General features: G+C 45.5%; 1 protein-coding gene across 1 annotated transcript in view; it reads right to left on the reverse strand.

Moving 5' to 3' along the window:
- LOC143926614 (interleukin-12 receptor subunit beta-2-like) overlaps positions 1-17,898 on the reverse strand; it is a 127,976-nt gene that overhangs the window by 16,135 nt on the left and 93,943 nt on the right. Inside the window, exons 14-15 of the mRNA XM_077450515.1 lie at positions 16,689-16,788; positions 1,323-1,413 (exon numbers count right to left, since the gene is read on the reverse strand). Coding sequence (XP_077306641.1) covers positions 1,323-1,413; positions 16,689-16,788 — 191 coding nt within the window. The remainder of the gene's footprint in view (positions 1-1,322; positions 1,414-16,688; positions 16,789-17,898) is intronic.

Below are 17,898 nucleotides of genomic sequence, written 5' to 3' on the forward strand. Positions count from 1 at the left end.
TCTCCCCTTTTATGATGGGGCACTATCCCTCCCACTGGCACCAATGACGGGGCACTATTCCTCTCAGGGACAGGAATGATGGGGCACTATTCCTCTCAGGAACACCAATGATGGTGCACTATTCCTCCCATTGATAGGGCACCATTACTGCCACTGACACCAACAATGGGGTACTATTCCTCTCATTGATACCAATGATGAGGCACTATTTCTGCCACTGACACCAATGATGGAGCACTACTCCTCCCATTGATACCAATGATAGGGCACCATTACTGCCACTGACACCAATGATGGGGTACTATTCCAACCACTGGCACCAATGATGGGGCACTATTCCTCCCATTGATAGGGCACCATTACTGACACTAATAATGGGGTACTATTCCTCCCACTGATACCAATGATGAGGCACTATTTCTGCCACTGACACCAATGATGGGGCACTACTCCTCCCAATGACACCAATGATGGGGCACTATTCCTCTCAGGGACACCAATGATGGGGCACTATTCCTCCCATTGATAGGGCACCATTACTGCCACTGACACCAACAATAGGGTACTAATCCTCCCATTGATACCAATGATGAGGCACTATTTTTGCCACTGACACCAATGATGGGGTTGCTACTCCTCCCAATGACACCAATGATGGGGCACTATTCCTCCCATTGATCCCAATGATAGGGCACCATTTCTGCCACTGACACCAATGATGGGGTACTATTTCTCCCACTGGCACCAATGATGGGGCACTATTCCTCCCATTGATAATGCACCATTACTGCCACTGACACTAACAATGGGATACTATTCCTCCCATTGATACCAATGATGAGGCACTATTTCTGCCACTGACACCAATGATGGGGCACTACTCCTGCCAATGACACCAATGATGGGGCACTATTCCTCCCATTGATACCAATGATAGGGTACCATTACTGCCACCAATGATGGGGTACTATTCCTCCCATCGATACCAACAATGGGGCACTATTTCGTCCCCTAATACCAAAGATGGGGCATTGTTTACGCCCAGACCTGTTCTTCCCCCACTGGCCACAGTCCGGCCACCCTAAAGTTTGAAGGACAGTAAACTGGCCCTCTGTTTAGAATGTTTGAAGACCCCTGCTCTAGAGGGGTGAGCACAGGAAGGGCTGACAACACAGCTTGGGATTTCAGTGCGGCAGAGGCAGCGTTGTCAGCACACTGTGCAGCGAGATCACCATACAAACAGAACATGACATTTCTGGCAATTCAACGACAAATGTAAAAGGCTTAATAGTCTAAATAGTAGCTTAATATAATACAATTACCTGTAGGAACCGCACTGCTACACTGTTCCTAACATTGGGGTACTCTTCATATAGATATTTGGGTACCCAGAGCCTTAGTATAGATTTTATCCTAAAAGAGAAAAGACAAGAGGATATGTTAAAGGTACATGATGTTCACTGTATACATAACCGCTATCATTTAATAAAGTGTGACAGTGCGAGGTCCTGCCATGGTGTGAGATTAGGAGAGGGGTATGGAAAGGACACATTCAGGATTCTTAAAGTTCTGGTTTGAGAGGTTCCAGTGAGTGTAGAAAGCCGCGTCCTGAAAGACAATGAGGGGATGAAAGACGCCGCACACCACTGGCTCCACAGGTGAAAAGAAATGTGAAATGTGAAAAGAAAGGGGAACGGCCTGAGCCCCGTCCCTGATGCATTTTGCCCCACCCATTGGGGCTTCATCATAGAGATGAAGGAGTGGAGCAAGACAATTAGGCCCCTTTCACACAGGACGGATAGAATTGCGCTTTTAGCTGCGTAATTTTCTAGTTTTCTACCGCAGTTAAAAGCACACAGTGCTTCCCTATGGCCCCATTCACACACAACGTTTAGCTGCGATTTCATTACATGCGGTTTGGTGCGAATAGAAAAAATAGAATTGAATGCGTCCAGGCGCGTTGTAGAGCAGCTATATGCACATAACCGCAGGCAATCGCAGTCTTTTGTGTCAACTGCGGATAGCAGCGTGAGAAGGGATTCAAAGGACCAAAAAAAAAAAGGGGTTGCTATAGGAACGACTATATTAGATAACTGCAGCTGAACGCAACTGCACAGAAACGCACATAAACGCAGGTAATTGCACTGTACAAATGCAGCTGATCGCTGTGCCTGGAGTCTTGAATTTCACAGAAAAAAAATAAACATTCTAAACTGCGGCAGAACAGCCGTCCGTGTGAAAGGGGCCTTATATATCATCAGCCGCTCGTAAAGCATTAAAATAATAATAATAATAAAATAAATATATTAATAAATATGATATCGGGCAGTGATGGTGAACCTTGGCACCCCATATGTTTTGGAACGACATTTCCCATGATGTTCAACTACACTGCAGAGTGCCTGAGCATCATGGGGAATGAATTTCCAAAACATCTGGGGTGCCAAGGTTCGCCATCACTGATATAGGGCATAGTGACTAGGCCCTAACTCAACTTTGGATGGGTGCAACTTGGATACGACTTTGGCTTTGACCAGTGATAATGGACAGCTGTTGCACACGAGTTGCATTGTATAACATTTAGGTACAGCTTTCATGCAACTTCTGAGGGTTAACATTTAAGTCTATGGCCCTCAAGTTGCATGAAAGTCGGATCAAAGTAGTGCATGAATGGTTATCATTGGAAAACATGGGGAATGACTTGTTGTGGGAACAGTTTGGGGATGGCCCCTTCCTGTTCCAACATGACTGCACACCAGTGCACAAAGCAAGGTCCATAAAGACATGGATGAGCGAGTTTGTGGTGGATTAACTTGACTGGCCTGCACAGAGTCCTGACCTCAACCTTATAGAACACCTTTGGGGTGAATTAGAGCGGAGACTGCGAGCCAGGCTTTCTAGTCCAACATCAGTCCCTGACCTCACACACACTCCTAAACCTTGTGGACGGCCTTCCCAGAAGAGTTGAAGCTTTTATAGCTGCAAATGGTGGGCCAACTCAATATTGAACCCTACGGACTAAGGCTGGGATGCCATGAAAGTTCATGTGTGTGTAAAGGCAGGTGTCCCAATACTTTTTGTAAAATAGTGTATATATGCACATACCAGTGGCGGCTGGTGCTACACATTTTTGGGGTGAAAACTGTAAAATTCTGAAGAAAAAAAAACATTGATTGCAGCCTCACTGTGCCCATCAATTACAGCCACTGTGCCCATCAAATGCAGCCACTGTGCCCATCAAATGCAGCCACTGTGCCCATCAATTGCAGCCATTGTGCCCATCAATTGCAGCCACTGTGCCCATCAATTGCAGCCACTGTGCCCATCAAATGCAGCCACTGTGCCCATCAATTGCAGCCACTGTGCCCATCAATTGCAGCCACTGTGCCATCAAATGGGGGCAGCACAGAGGTGTAGTAGTTAGCACTCTCACCTAGCAGTAAGAAGGGTCGCTGGTTCAAATCCCAACCACGACACTACCTGCCTGGAGTTTGCATGTTCTCCCTGTGCATGCGTGGGTTTCCTCCGGGTACTCCGGTTTCCTCCCACAATCCAAAGACATGCAGGTAGGTTAATTGGCTTCTGTCCAAAAATTGGCCCTCGTATATGAATGGGGACCTTGGATTGTGGGCTCCTTGAGGGTAGGGAATGATGTGAGTGTGCAATGTACAGGGATAGAGACAATTGTAGACACTCACTCGGGTTGAACTGGATGGACTGGTGTCTTTATTCAACCTTACTAACTATGAAACTATGAAATGCAGCCACTGTGCCCATCCCATCAAATGCTGCCACTGTGCCATTGAATGCCATCACCATGCCCCCCCCCCCCCCCAACGTGAAACTGCCATGTGTCTCCTCCCATTCTCACCTCCTGATAGGCATCCAATCACAGTGCCTGTCATTTCAGCCAATCAGGTGATGGGTAACAGACCCGAGTACCTGATTGGCGGAGAGGCAGTTCAGTGTTAGCAAAGCGACTATTAATTTGCCGCTCTAACACATTTGGGTGAACTGCGAGCACAAGCATGGCACTCGCAGGGCACCTTTTTTTTACGCCTATTAAAGCCTATGGCGCTTCAAAAACACCCCCCCCCCGCTGCTCTAATTCAAGTGCAGGGGCCATAGATATATTCATGCTATGCATGAATCTATCCATTGGTCATAAAGGGGGTGGCTGGAGAGAGGGGGCGCTGCCCGTGTGCTCTTATGGATGCACTGCCACTGATACATACTGTATACACACACACACACACACACACACACATTTCTATTTTCACTTTTGCCATCTTGTAAAATAAAAAGCCAACCATTCTCAGACTTCGCATTTGGGAATCTTGTGAAATAAAAAACACACATTGTGACTTCTTCCTATGTAGACAATTAAAAAAATGTAAATTGATAAGAAATAACAAGAGTCTTGGCTTTACAAATGCATTTTTACATGTACCTAACCAGTTCAGACTACTACTGACTTGCCCAGGAAACAGCTATAGGTGTGAAAATGCTGCGGGTGAACCAGTTCTGCAGAATTGCTCTTTGGTTTTGGTTAAGCTGAGATGGGCTTATGCCAGCTTTAATAAAAAAAAATTGAAACCTTCTGCAGCATTTGCAAGCTTTACTGCAGGAAGCCTCCACTCAAAATTATGCCTTATTTTGGGTGGAGGGTCCTGGTGACAAGCTGCATGTTACATGATTTCATATTGTTCAAGACCCGGTCTAGAAATGACTGTATAGAGTGCCCTCCACCATGGCACATGGCGATTACCCACCAACTGAGAAGGACCTGTACTGTGGTGCAAAAAATGGCAGATGGGGAGCGAAGAAGAAGGTACCAATATTGCCTGTAGTCTTCCTGCAGCTGATCCCCCCCCCCCCAATTACTTGTTTTACCGTGCCTTATTCTGCAATGTGTTACTATGTGGAGGAAGCCATCTTGGAAAAGGCAAAGGGCTTTGTTTCCCCCCATGACTAGCGTTGCCACCTGTCCGGGATTCACCCGGACAGTCCGGGTTTCAAATCGTGTGTCTGGGTTTCAGATGGCCTGAAATCTGGACACAATATTCATAATGGACTGTGGCTCCCCAAGTAACCACAACCATCGAGTACATAGGTGTGCACACAGGCCCCATCTCCATACACGGACAGGAGAGGAGAAAGGGCTTGATATGCTCCTCCTCCTCCCACCCCTACCCCCTCTGTCTGCCAACCCACGCTCTAATCCTCGGCGTTCTGTGCCTTAGAAAAGAGATGTGTGGGTGGGAAATTTGAAGCTCAGGAACCAGCAACCTTTCATCCACAGATTGTGGATGAAAGGTGTCGATACCCGAGCCTCCATCCTCGGGTGAGTGAGCTCACCATCCAATGTCTGTGACTGAAGTCTCCCCCCTTATTTCCCTTTCTTGCCTGCCTCCAAGCGAGTGAGTACACAAATGTAAGAGGGACTCAGATGTAAAGGGTGCCCTGTGGACTCTGATGTAAGGGGGGGGGGGGGCTTTGGGAACCCTAATTTAAGGAGGAATGCATGAAACTCTGATGTAATTGGGAGGTTTGGTGAGCAGAAACCTTCCTCAAAGTTCTCCTTTACATCGGAGTCAACAGCGTTCCCCCTTAACCACTCCAGCCCCCGGAAGATTCTAGCCCCTTCCTGACCCGAGCACTTTTTGCGATTCGGCACTGCGTCGCTTTAATTGACAATTGCGCCGTGGTGCGACATGGCTCCCAAACAAAATATATGTATTTTTTTTCCCACAGATAGAGCTTTCTTTGGTGGTATTTGATCACCTCTGCAGTTTTTCTTTTTTGCGCTATAAACAAAAAAAGAGCGACAATTTTGAAAAAAAAAGCATTATTTTTTTACTTTTTGCTATAATAAATATTCCCCAAAAATATATAAAAAAACGTTTTTTCCCCTCAGTTTAGGCCGATACTTATTCTTCTACATATTTTTGATAAAAAACAAAACAAAACGCAATAAGCGTATATTGATTGGTTTGTGCAAAAGTTATAGCGTCTACAAAATAGGGGATAGATTTATAACATTTTTATTATTAATGTTTTTTTTTACTAGTAATGGTGGTGATTTGAGATTTTTATCGTGACTGCGACATTATGGCAGACACGTCTGACAATTTTGACACATTGTTGGGACCATTGTCATTTGTGCAGTGATCAGTGCGATTAAAAATGCGCCCCCCTGGTGGCCACAGGGCAAAGCAACGTTACATAACGTCGTTTCGCCCAGCCGAGCCATTCTGCCACAGTACAACTGCGGCGGCTGGTCGACATGTGGTTAAAAAATGTTTTGCCATGCGCCACTAAAGTGTTCGGGTTTGGCTTGAAGAAAAGGTGGCCACCCTACCCATGACAGAGCTGTTCCCCTAATGACTGGTGTGGAAATATTCAATAGACAGCAGGAGAGGAAGCACATGTCCTCAGAATGAATGAAGCAGAAACAGGGAGATCCTTGCACTTCAGGTCCTCAGGTACAGATTCCTCTTCCGCAAGTAGAACAGTGAGTAGTACAGTAATAATCAATCACATTCCTAATACCCTGAGACTAGCAGTCAGAGGCAGCAGTATCTTAGATCATCAAGGACCAGTTTTGGTCCTCAGCCTCCCTTCACATCACAATCTCCTATTACAGCACAGTTGCCCCTTTAAAGCAGTCCCACAGTGTCCTCAGTTCCCCTTCACATCACAGCGCCCATTTTACAGTGCAGTCCCCTTTACATTAATGTAAAGGGGACTGCACTGTAAAAGGGTCCCGTGGTATAAAGGGGACTGCACTGCAAAGAAGCATTAAAGGGGACTGCACTGTACAGTGCCCTTATGATTACAGTGCCCCTTTACGTTACAGCTCCCCAATTACCGTGCCCATTGCAGTTGTGCCCCCTCCCCTTCCTCTCTAACATCACTGCCCCCTTTCAGTCTCTGAGGGCAGAGGCAATTATCAGCTCACGTGTCCGATCCCCGGTCTCCTACCCCACCAGCGATGTCACCCTATCAGCAGGGCAGAGGGGGGTGGGAGGAGCTGCAGATCTGCGGACTTGTTAGCGGCTTTCCTTTAGAACTGTAGACCAAGTCGTTCTCAACCAGAGTTCAACGGAACCCTAGTGCATAGCTCCCAAATGTCCCTGATTTCTAGGGACTGTCCCTGATTTGGAGAAATGTCCCTCTGTCCTCCACATTTGTGTCCCTCATTTTGGTCTGGTCCATATAGTTTTACATAAAATGTACTTTTTATCTTTCAAAAAGTGTTCCCCAGTTATAAACCTTTCATCCGATTTCTAAATTGCTGCATTTGTACATTTTAAAAGCCAATATAAAGGAATAGTAGTGGTAAAAAAACAAAGCACTTGTGGATTTAATTAACTTTTTTTCTGGTTAATTCTCCTTTAAGGGGGTGTGGCAGGGGGCGTGTCCTATGCCTACATATGTTTGTTAGTAGGTGTCCCTCATTCTTATCTCAAAATGTTGGGAGGAATGCTCCTCCAAAGGTTGCTAGAGGTTCCTTGAGCTGAAGCTAATTGACCTCCTATTTGATGGGGTCTTCACAGATCCAAGTCCATCACCATGTGGTAGAGCCAGTAGCATGACACCAATTATCTTCAGTGTTACTAAGGGGTGTCCAAACTTTTTTCAAAGAGAGCCAGATTGGATGAAGTGAACATATCTGAGGGCTGGTCATTTTGCCTGACATTCTTTGAACCATTAAAATTCAGTCTAAGCCCTTGTACACACGGTTGGAGAATCCGTCGGAATGTGTCCTATCGGCCCGTGTTGTCGGATAATCCGACTGTGTGTGGTATGCATTGGACTGATTCCGTCGGAATATCCGTCGGACCAAGTTTTCCAACTTGCTGGAAATATTTTCAGACAAACTGGTCCGATCGGACATACTCCGATCATGTGTAGCCTACTCCGACGGACAAAGTGCCACGCATGCTCAGATCAAATTCCTAGACCAAAGCTATTGGCTACTAGCCTGAACTTAGTCCTGTCGTAATGAAATATTGTTATCACGTTATGTACAATCGGATTTTCTGACAACTTTGTCCGACCGTGTGTATGCAACAGTTTCGGACAAAATCCGTCAGATTTGGTTGTCAGAATGTCCGACCGTGTGTACAAGGGCTAAGTGTGTTCATTCCAGCACTAATACACTGCCCAACAAGAATTCTCTTGCCTTTGTGGCTGTATGTGAGTAAAGAGATGAGCGCGGGCGTATTATTTGGATATACCATATTTATTGGAGTAAAACACGCACCTTCACATTAAAAGGGAAGTTTCAGGGAAAAAAAAAATGAATAAAGAACTGTGAAGCAAAATAAGGGTCAGTGCCCATCTGCAGCCTCCCAAGTGTCCATCTGCAGACCCACCACTGCCATGAATGTAGCCTCACCATTGCTAGGAATGCAGTACTCACCATTGCCAGGAATGCGGCACCATTACCAAGAATGCACTCACCATTGCCAGGAATGCACCCACCATTGCCAGGAATGCACCTACCATTGCCAGGAATGCAGCACCATTGCCAGGAATGCACCCACCATTGCCAGGAATGCACCCACCATTGCCAGGAATGCGGCCCACCATTGCCAGGAAAGGAAGGCCCGCAGTGTATGGACTGAAGGGGAAGTAACGAAGGGCCGGGCATGACAGTGAGGATAAGGGCTGGAAGGGTTAAGTGTGGGATGAGGTACTAGAGGGAGGAGTAGAAAAAGAACTGAAGCTTAGGGGAGGAGCGGTATAAAAGGAGGAGGGGGAGGAGTTACAGGCAGTGCGGAAGGAAGGAACAGTGAGAGGAGGCAGTTTTCCCACCCTCCCTCCCTAATTTTGGGGGTGGTTGCTGTGTTGGTTGTTGTTTTTGTTCTTATCTTACAGGTTCCAGGGATTCTGATGTCATGACAGCTGATGGATGGCAGTGGACGTTGGCGGTGTTGGTCTGGTGGTCTTTGACGGTTGGCGGTAAATTCAGAGATCATCTGAAAGGGGTGGGGGGCCCATTGCTAGTATGGGTCCCTCCGGTGTATTCCTGAACATTGGATGGAATACCGTTATAGTTATCACTGTCGGATGTTTGTCTCCGGGCGGTCACAGCTGGAGGCCTGGTTAAGTGAAAGTGGGTACCGCAGTTGGTGTTGGTTAAAGTTATGGGTCACCGTCAGAGATCACCAGATCGGGCAATTCGTTGGACTGGATGTTTTGTTATGGTTATATTTACAGTGGTGTGAAAAAGTGTTTGCCGCCTTCCTCATTTCCTGTTCCTTTGCATGTTTGTCACACTTAAGTGTTTCGGAACATCAAACCAATTTAAACAATAGTCAAGGACAACACAAGTAAACACAAAATGCAATTTGTAAATGAAGGTGTTTATTATTAAAGGTGAAAAAAAATCCAAACCATCATGGCCCTGTGTGAAAAAGTGATTGCCCCCTAAACCTAATAACTGGTTGGGCCACCCTTAGCAGCAACAACTGCAACCAAGCGTTTGCGATAACGTGCAATGAGGCTTTTACAGCGTCCTGGAGGAATTTTGGCCCACTCATCTTTGCAGAATTGTCCTAATTCAGATACATTAGAGGGTTTTCGAGCATGAACGGCCTTTTTAAGGTCATACCACAACATCTCAATAGGATTCAGGTCAGGACTTTGGCTAGGCCACTCCAAAGTCTTCATTTTGTTTTTCTTCAGCCATTCGGTGGTGGACTTGCTGGTGTGTTTAGGATCATTGTCCTGCTGCAGAACCCAAGTTCGTTTCAGCTTGAGTACACGAACAGATGGTCGGACATTCTCCTTCAGGATCTCTTGGTAGACAGCAGAATTCATAGTTCCTTTTATCACGGCAAGTCTTCCAGGTCCTGAAGCAGCAAAACAGCCCCAGACCATCACACTACCACCACCATATTTTACGGTTGGTATAATGTTCTTTTTATGAAATGCAGTGTTCCTTCTACGCCAGATATACTTGGACACACACCTTCCAAAGAGTTCCACTTTTGTCTCATCGGTCCACAGAATGTTGTCCCAAAAGTCTTGGGGATCATCAAGATGTGTTGTGGAGAAATTGAGACGAGCTTTGATGTTCTTTTTGCTCAGCAGTGGTTTTCTCCTTGGAACTCTGCCATGCAGGCCATTTTTGCCCAGTCTTTTCCTGATGGTGGAGGCATGAACGCTGACCTTAACTGAGGCAAGTGAGGCCTGCAGTTCCTTGGACGTTGCTGTGGGATCTTTTGTGACCTTTTGGATGAGTCGTCGCTGCGCTCTTGGGGTAATTTTGGGCGGCCGGCCACTCCTGGGAAGGTTCACCACTGTTCCATGTCTTCGCCATTTGTGGATAATGGCTCTCACTGTGGTTCGCTGGATTCCCAAAGCTTTGGAAATGGCTTTATAACCCTTTCCAGACTGATAGATCTCAATTACTTTCTTTCTCAATTGTTCCTGAATTTCTTTGGGTCTCGGCATGATGTGTAGCTTTTAAGGATCTTCTGGTGGACCTTACTGTGTCAAGCAGCTCCTATTTAAGTGATGCCTTGATTGTGAACAGGTGTGGCAATAATCAGGCCTGGGTGTGGCTATAGAAATTGAACTCAGGTGTGGACAACCACAGTTATAGTATGTTTTAACAAGGGGGGCAATCACTTTTTCACACAGGGCCATGATGGTTTGGATTTTTTTTCACCTTTAGGCTGGGTTCACACCGCTGCGGGGGGAGAACCGGATGTGATTCGCACAGCAAATCACATCCGATCTCCGTAGCGCTGCGAGTTCAGCCATACAGATAGTATGGCTGAACTCGCAGCGGTCCCGCAGCAAACTCGCACGGGACCCTTTTTTGGGTCCGCAACGGAATCGGATCACATGGGGGTTCACACCATGCGATCCGATTCCTGTGCGAGTCAGCAGATCGCACTGCGATATGCCGACGGATCTGGGGGTGTCATTAACATAACATTGACACCCCCAGCCGTCCGCATAGGGCAGTGTGAACTGCCGGCGGGAGGTATGCGATGCGGGAAAACGCCGCGGATTCGCGGCGTTCCCGCATCGCAGCAATGTGAACCTAGCCTTAATAATAAACACCTTCATTTACAAATTGCATTTTGTGTTTACTTGTGTTGTCCTTGACTATTGTTTAAATTGGTTTGATGTTCCGAAACACTTAAGTGTGACAAACATGCAAAGGAACAGGAAATGAGGAAGGGGGCAAACACTTTTTCACACCACTGTATATATATATATATATATATATATATATATATATATATATATATATTTATGGTTATTTATTATATTGATATATATTTTGATTAGAGTGTTTGAGTAATGTTAATAAAGGCTGTTATGGCCATTTTACTCCAAAAGCAAGGTGTGGTCTTATCTTTCCGGGTTATGTGCAAAAGGGGTGGGGTTTTTGGAGAGAATGGTAATGGGTAAGCAAAGGGGACCTTTAGACTGCACTGGTCATGCACCTACCATTGCCAGGAATGCAGCACCATTGCCAGGAATGCAGCACCATTGCCAAAGGTCCCCTACAGGAGAATCTCCTGTTTACACGGTGGCCTCTTTAATAGAAAGTCCCGCCTCCTTTGATGGACAGAACAGTCGTCCAATGGCAGCGCCGGAGACGGAACTTCCTATTACAGAGGCCGCCTGTAAACAGGAAATTCTCATTCTCCAGGCGGGCCGTTAAAAACTTAAACCGGCCGGACTTTGGACATGCCTGTACTAAACCCAGGAGCAGTCACTAGATTTGGTCTCCCACAGTACAAAAAACATGGAAATGCAATTGATTTAGTAAATATAAACTGCTAAATACCTTTTTTCATCAGCAGTATATAGCCGTCTTGTGACTTCTATCCATGTCTGGTTAAGCCCAGGTTCACACTGCTCTGGCATGAAAGTCGTGTGACTTCCAATCCGACTTTACCCTGCAACTCCAGTCTGACCTTGATCCTGCCCCAGGGTCCAGCGATGCGGGGGAACGAAGCCCCCCCTTCGCTCCCCGCTCCGCTCGCGGCGCCGTCATGCATACTGTGGGCACCCGGCTGTGGCTTCACAGCCGGGCACCCCCTGCGCATGCGCTCGCGGCGCAGGGCGCCGTGATACGCCGTACAGTCACCTGGGACACATGACAGGTCCCAGGTGAATGTGTGGCGTGAGGGGAAGTGATGTCACCAGCCCGGGCAATGAGGAAGGCAGATTACGAGGGACCCCCTAGCAACCGGTATTTAGAGGTGAGTAAAAAATTTTTTTTTTGCCAATTATTTTTTTTTTATTTTTTTTACGAATTTTAAGCAGTTTTTATTTTTTGGTGGCAACACCACTTTAAGGTGAAAAACTTTCAGGCTTTATAACCACTTTAATTTTAAGGAGATTTAGGGTTGTTTCATTAATTTTGAAATTTATAGCACAGCAGCTATAAAACTTTACAGAGCCATTTAATGTAGACTGGACAGGGACACAGCTGTTTCTGACTTTTTGGTCATAGTCAGTGCTGGGTTTGAAAGCCCTTATGCAGCCTTGCAGAAAATGAAAGCTACTCTGGATTTCACCAGGGGAGAGGGTATCTGATGAGCTCATGCTCTTCCCACATGCTGTACTTTCTGCTGACGTCTTTATGAAACCTTGCGTCTCACCGCGGACAATTTTCTACGAATCTGCAGTTTGTGTTTCGCACAGTGCTGGTGTTGTACCTGTAGAATGGTGCCAGCCTGACCCCTGCTGGATATATTGCTAACTGTCCAGAAAGCCTTAAGAGGATCTCCACATTTATTGTCCCTTTAAATAGTTCCTTTGGGCCAGCTAGATCCAAAGGAACTATTTAAAGTGGTTGTAAACCCTTGCAGACCACTTTAACCTTCAGGTAAGCCTAGATTAGGGCTTACCTGTAGGTGCTGGAAATATCTCCTTAACTTATACGGTTAAGGAGATATTTTCCTAAAAACAGGCACCGATGTCTACCGATGTCGCCGTAGACAACGGCGCAGGCGCACTGAGCGTGCCGTTAGTGAATGTGATCATGGTGTCACTGACTGCTCCCGCGCGCATGCGCCAGAGTGACATCATCGCTGCTCCAGCCAGTCACAGCGCCGGAGCAGCGATACCCGGAAGTCACTCCGGGTATCATGGCGGCAATGGAGGAGGTGAACGAGGGTTGCTTCAGGGGCTTCGATCTCAGGTAAGTAATTCATAAAGAGCTAGTATGCTATGCATACTAGCTCATTATGCCTTTGTCCTGCAGGGTGTTTTTTTTTTTTTTTTTTTTTTAGAGAGGGTTTACTTCATCTTTAATGTCCCTTTAAATAGTTCCTTTGGGCCAGCTTGGCCCAAATGAACTATTTAAAAGAGACATTAAATGTGGAGATCAGCTTTAAAGCACCAGATAAAGATGCTTTTGCCGTGGGCCCCACACACTGCAAAGGTTTAAATGCTTTTTGAGTTTAGTGGTAGAGAAATACAGTGCCTTGAAAAAGTATTCATACCCCTTGAAATTTTCCACATTTTGTCATGTGACAACCAAAAACGTAAATGTATTTTATTAGGTTTTTTTGTGATAGACCAATCCAAAGTGGCACATAATTGTGAAGTGGAAGGAAAATAATAAATGGTTTTCAATTTTTTTTTATAAATAAATAAATATGTGAAAAGTGTGGTGTGCATTTGTATTCAGCCCCCTTTATTCTGATACCCCTAACTAAAATCTAGTGTAACCAATTGCCTTCAGAAGTCACCTAATAAGTAAATAGAGTCCACCTGTGTGTAATTTAATCTCAGTATAAATACAGCTGTTCTGTGAAGCCCTCAGAGGTTTGTTAGATAACTTTAGTGAACAAACAGCATCATGAAGGCCAAGGAACACACCAGACAGGTCAGGGATAAACTTGTGGAGAAGTTTAAAGCATGGTCAATTTATAAAAAAAAAAATCCCAAGCTTTGAACATCTCACAGAGTACTGTTCAATCCATCATCCGAAAATGGAAAGACCTACCAAGACACGGCCGTCTACCTAAACTGACAGGCCAGGCAAGGAGAGCATTAATCAGAGAAGCAGCCAGGTCCATGGTAACTCTGGAGGAGCTGCAGAGATCTACAGCTCAGGTGGGAGAATCTGTCCACAGGACAACTATTAGTCGTGCTCTCCACAAATCTGCCCTTTATGGAAGAGTGGCAAGAAGAAAGCCATTGGTGAAAGAAAGCCATAAGAAGTCCTGTTTGTAGTTTGCGAGAAGCCATGTGGGGGACACAGCAAACATGTGGAAGAAGGTGCTCTGGTCATTTTGGCCTAAAAGCAAAACGCTATGTGTGGTGGAAAACTAACACTGCACATCACCCTGAACACACCATTCACACTGTGAAACATGGTGGTGGCAGCATCATATTGTGGGGATGCTTTTATTCAGCAGGGACAGGGAAGCTGGTCAGAGTTGATGGGAAGATGGATGGAACCAAATACAGGACAATCTTAGAAGACAACCTGTTAAAGTCTGCAAAAGACTTAAGACTGGGGTGGAGGTTCACCTTCCAGTGAGACAACGTCCCTAAACATACAGCCAGAGCTACAATGGAATGGTTTCATGGGTCTTCAAACTATGGCCCTCCAGTTGTTCAGGAACTACAATTCCCATCATGTCTGGTCATGTCTGTGAATGTCAGAGTTTTACAATGCCTCATGGGATGTGTAGTTTCGCAACAGCTGGAGGGCCGTAGTTTGAGGATCCCTTAGATCAAAGAATATTCATGTGTTAAAATCGCCCAGTCAAAGTCCAGACCTAAATCCAATTGAGAATCTGTGGCAAGACTTGAAATTTTCTATTCACAGATGCTCTCTATCCAATGTGACAGAGCTTGAGCTATTTTGCAAAGAAGAATGTGCAAAAATGTCCCTCTCTAGATGTGCAATGCTGGTAGAGACATCCCCAAAAAGACTTGCAGCTGTAATTGCAGTGAAAGGCGGTTCTACAAAGTATTGACTCCGGGGGGCGCCATACAAATGTACCCCACACTTTTCACATATTTATTTGAAAAAAAAATTGGGAAAATTCACAATGATGTGCCATTTTGTGTTGGTCTATCACATAAAATCCCAATAAAATACATTTATGTTTTTGGTTGTAACGTGACAAAATGTGGAAAATGTCACGGGGTTTGAATACTTTTTCAAGGCACTGTAAACGTTGGTGGGTACATTTACACCAGCCACTGTGTTACAATACGGTGTGCATCAGGTGTGAATCTACCCTAATACATACATTATTTCCCACTCCAGGAACCTTCCTCAATGCTGTGCAACCAGTCCCTTGAAGCCTCTTTTTTTTTAAGGTGCTCCTGCCAGTGGTCACATCAAGTACTATGCAAGGACCAATAGTTCTGCATTGTACGTGAGGTCACTGTGGGCCCACCCACAACCAGGAATAGAGAGAATTGGAGATGGTGGTATGGGACTGCGGGGTGCCATAATGATTCCCCTCAGGGGGTTGGGTCTATGACCCCTGACACTCACAGAATGTTGAATGATGGTGGCTGTCATCAACCCAGAAGACTGAGGACATCTAGTGGCAGAAATTAATTACTACAGGTGACAACACTGGAGAGGAGGTGAGTATTTTGGCCACAGCTTCTTTTTATTTTACACCTCCTGGGGCACCATATTTTTATTTTTTTATTTTACCTTGCTTAAAGTTGGGCTATAACTATACCCATGTATGCACATCCACATGGTACAAAAGAGCAGTAATGAGATAAGGCACTATATGGTTAAATTGCTTCAGCTTGCTGGGCTCACAACCTGTGTGACGAGTCAGGAAATGGTTGCTTACATCCCAGAATAACCACACGCGTGCTTTACTTTATGACAGAGTCTCTTTAAATAGAAAGATGACATTTCCCACTTTGTATTACTTAGCAATTATTAAAAATCTGAATTAGCTGCAAAAACTCATCTTCCCAGTTCATGTTGCTCTGTATATGTCTTTTCTGGAAGTTTTCTTTAATATTTAGAGATGGGTTTCTACCCTTGCATCCAGGGGTGGACTGACCACTCATGGGGCCCCCAAGCAATCAGAGATTATGGGGCCACGCAGTATACACACACACACACAGTATACAATCACACAGTATATACACAGACATGTTTCTATTGGCTGAGAAGCTACTGGAGAGGTGGGGCAGCTATAATCTCTTTTTTAGACCAAAAGGATGTCAGTAAGGGACATTTCAGAGACAGATGTAAAAAAAAAACAGATTTTTACATACTGTCCCTGGTTTTACTGAGGCTGGCAACCCTGATGGGGCCCCCTAGTGGCCCGGGGCCCTCGGGCAGTGCCCGAATGGTCAGTCCGCCCCTGCTTGCATCTTACCTTTGCATTATAACGTCAGAAGTTGAAGTTAAGTGGATTTCTTGTATGATGTTTAAGCCTCAGTACCATGAGACATCAGCTGGAAATTCCCAACTCTTAAAAATAGCCTTGGCAAGAGGCGGTACACTAAACCTTGCGTGATGATCTAGAACCAGTCAAAACAATGTGATATATGCTGGGAAATTTCTTCCCACAGAAGCATTTCAGCAGCAGAATGAGCATGTTCTGTGCCAGTGAACAGATAGCTCTCATCAATAATTTTATACGCTGAGAATCAGTTGAGCATATAGGGGACAGGTCCACTTTAAAGGCTGTTACTATTCCTACCTTTTCCGGATCATCAATAAACCCAAAACGAGTGTGGTCAATGTGATGGCAACCAAACATGTACCCAGCAGGGGTTCAAAATAGTTCTGCAATCTTTTATCTAAGAAACATAAAAAAAATGTATGTAAATCCATCAGAACTACTTATTACATATGAACATTGAATAACACTCTATCAATAACTAATTTGCATAATTTCACTGAGATATAACTTTCTTTTTTTCTTGTGGTTACATGATAAAGCTCATGTACCTCAACTCCTCACTGCACGATGGTGGGACAAAGATAAGTTAGACAAGCTCTAGGCCCAAGCATTGTATAAAAGAACAAATCCATGGCATCCCTTTAGATGTGCATGCTCCTCCATGCTGGCCACTGGATGGTGAAGTCTTTCGCTGTGCAGTCTGCTGATCAGTTGCTTGATAACACTCTCTCAGACCTGCTTCTGGACCAGAACTGTCTGGGCATAGAGGCATAACTTGAACCTTCAGAGTGAAAGGAACCATGAAGGGTACCCCTGGCCGATGCCCTTCCCACTTAACCCCGGGGCCCTGACTCCCATAGTGGCAGAACGGCAGTCCCCTGTCACAAGTTTGACCTTTGCAACTTCGGTAGTTCCACCACTGATGTCAGTTTTTTTTTGTTTGTTTTTTACTATTTTAAAAAAACATTTAGGACCCCCGTTGGGGGGCTTTAGCAAAATATCAGGCGTCTAAACAGACCTCTGATATTTCACCTTTGAGACAGAGAAAGGAGATCTTCATCTTTGCAGCCTCAGCAGCACAGAACTAATGGACAGAAATAGCTCTGTATGCTCCATTCACAAACTGAAGCAGAGTAAACACAGTTTACTACACCTCAGCTTTGAATGAAAAAAAAAAAAACAGTCAGTGTTTAGTACTGATGGCTCTATTCATTAATACAAGGAAGGGGCCAGTAAATTATACATTTCCCGGCTCCTTCCCCACTCTCCATCCACAGAATCCCCCACAGCGGCCCACAGGAGGTGGGAAGGGGATGCCTGGCAGCGCTGCGGGGGGCAGGGGAGCCAGGAGAGCACACAGAGGCCCACGGTAGCAGGACAGAGATAGCGAGGTGGCAGGTAGAAGAACCAATGCCCTCCATTTCCTTCCTGCAGCCGCTGAATGTCTGCAAGAGGTAGAGGAGGAGAAGCAGGCATTCAGCGGCTGCAGGAGGGCATTGGTTCCTCT

This window comes from Lithobates pipiens, unplaced genomic scaffold (genome assembly GCF_037356315.1).
Source record: "Lithobates pipiens isolate NorthernLeopardFrog02 unplaced genomic scaffold, aLitPip1_a1.2 Scaffold_23, whole genome shotgun sequence".
Lineage (NCBI taxonomy): Eukaryota > Metazoa > Chordata > Amphibia > Anura > Ranidae > Lithobates > Lithobates pipiens.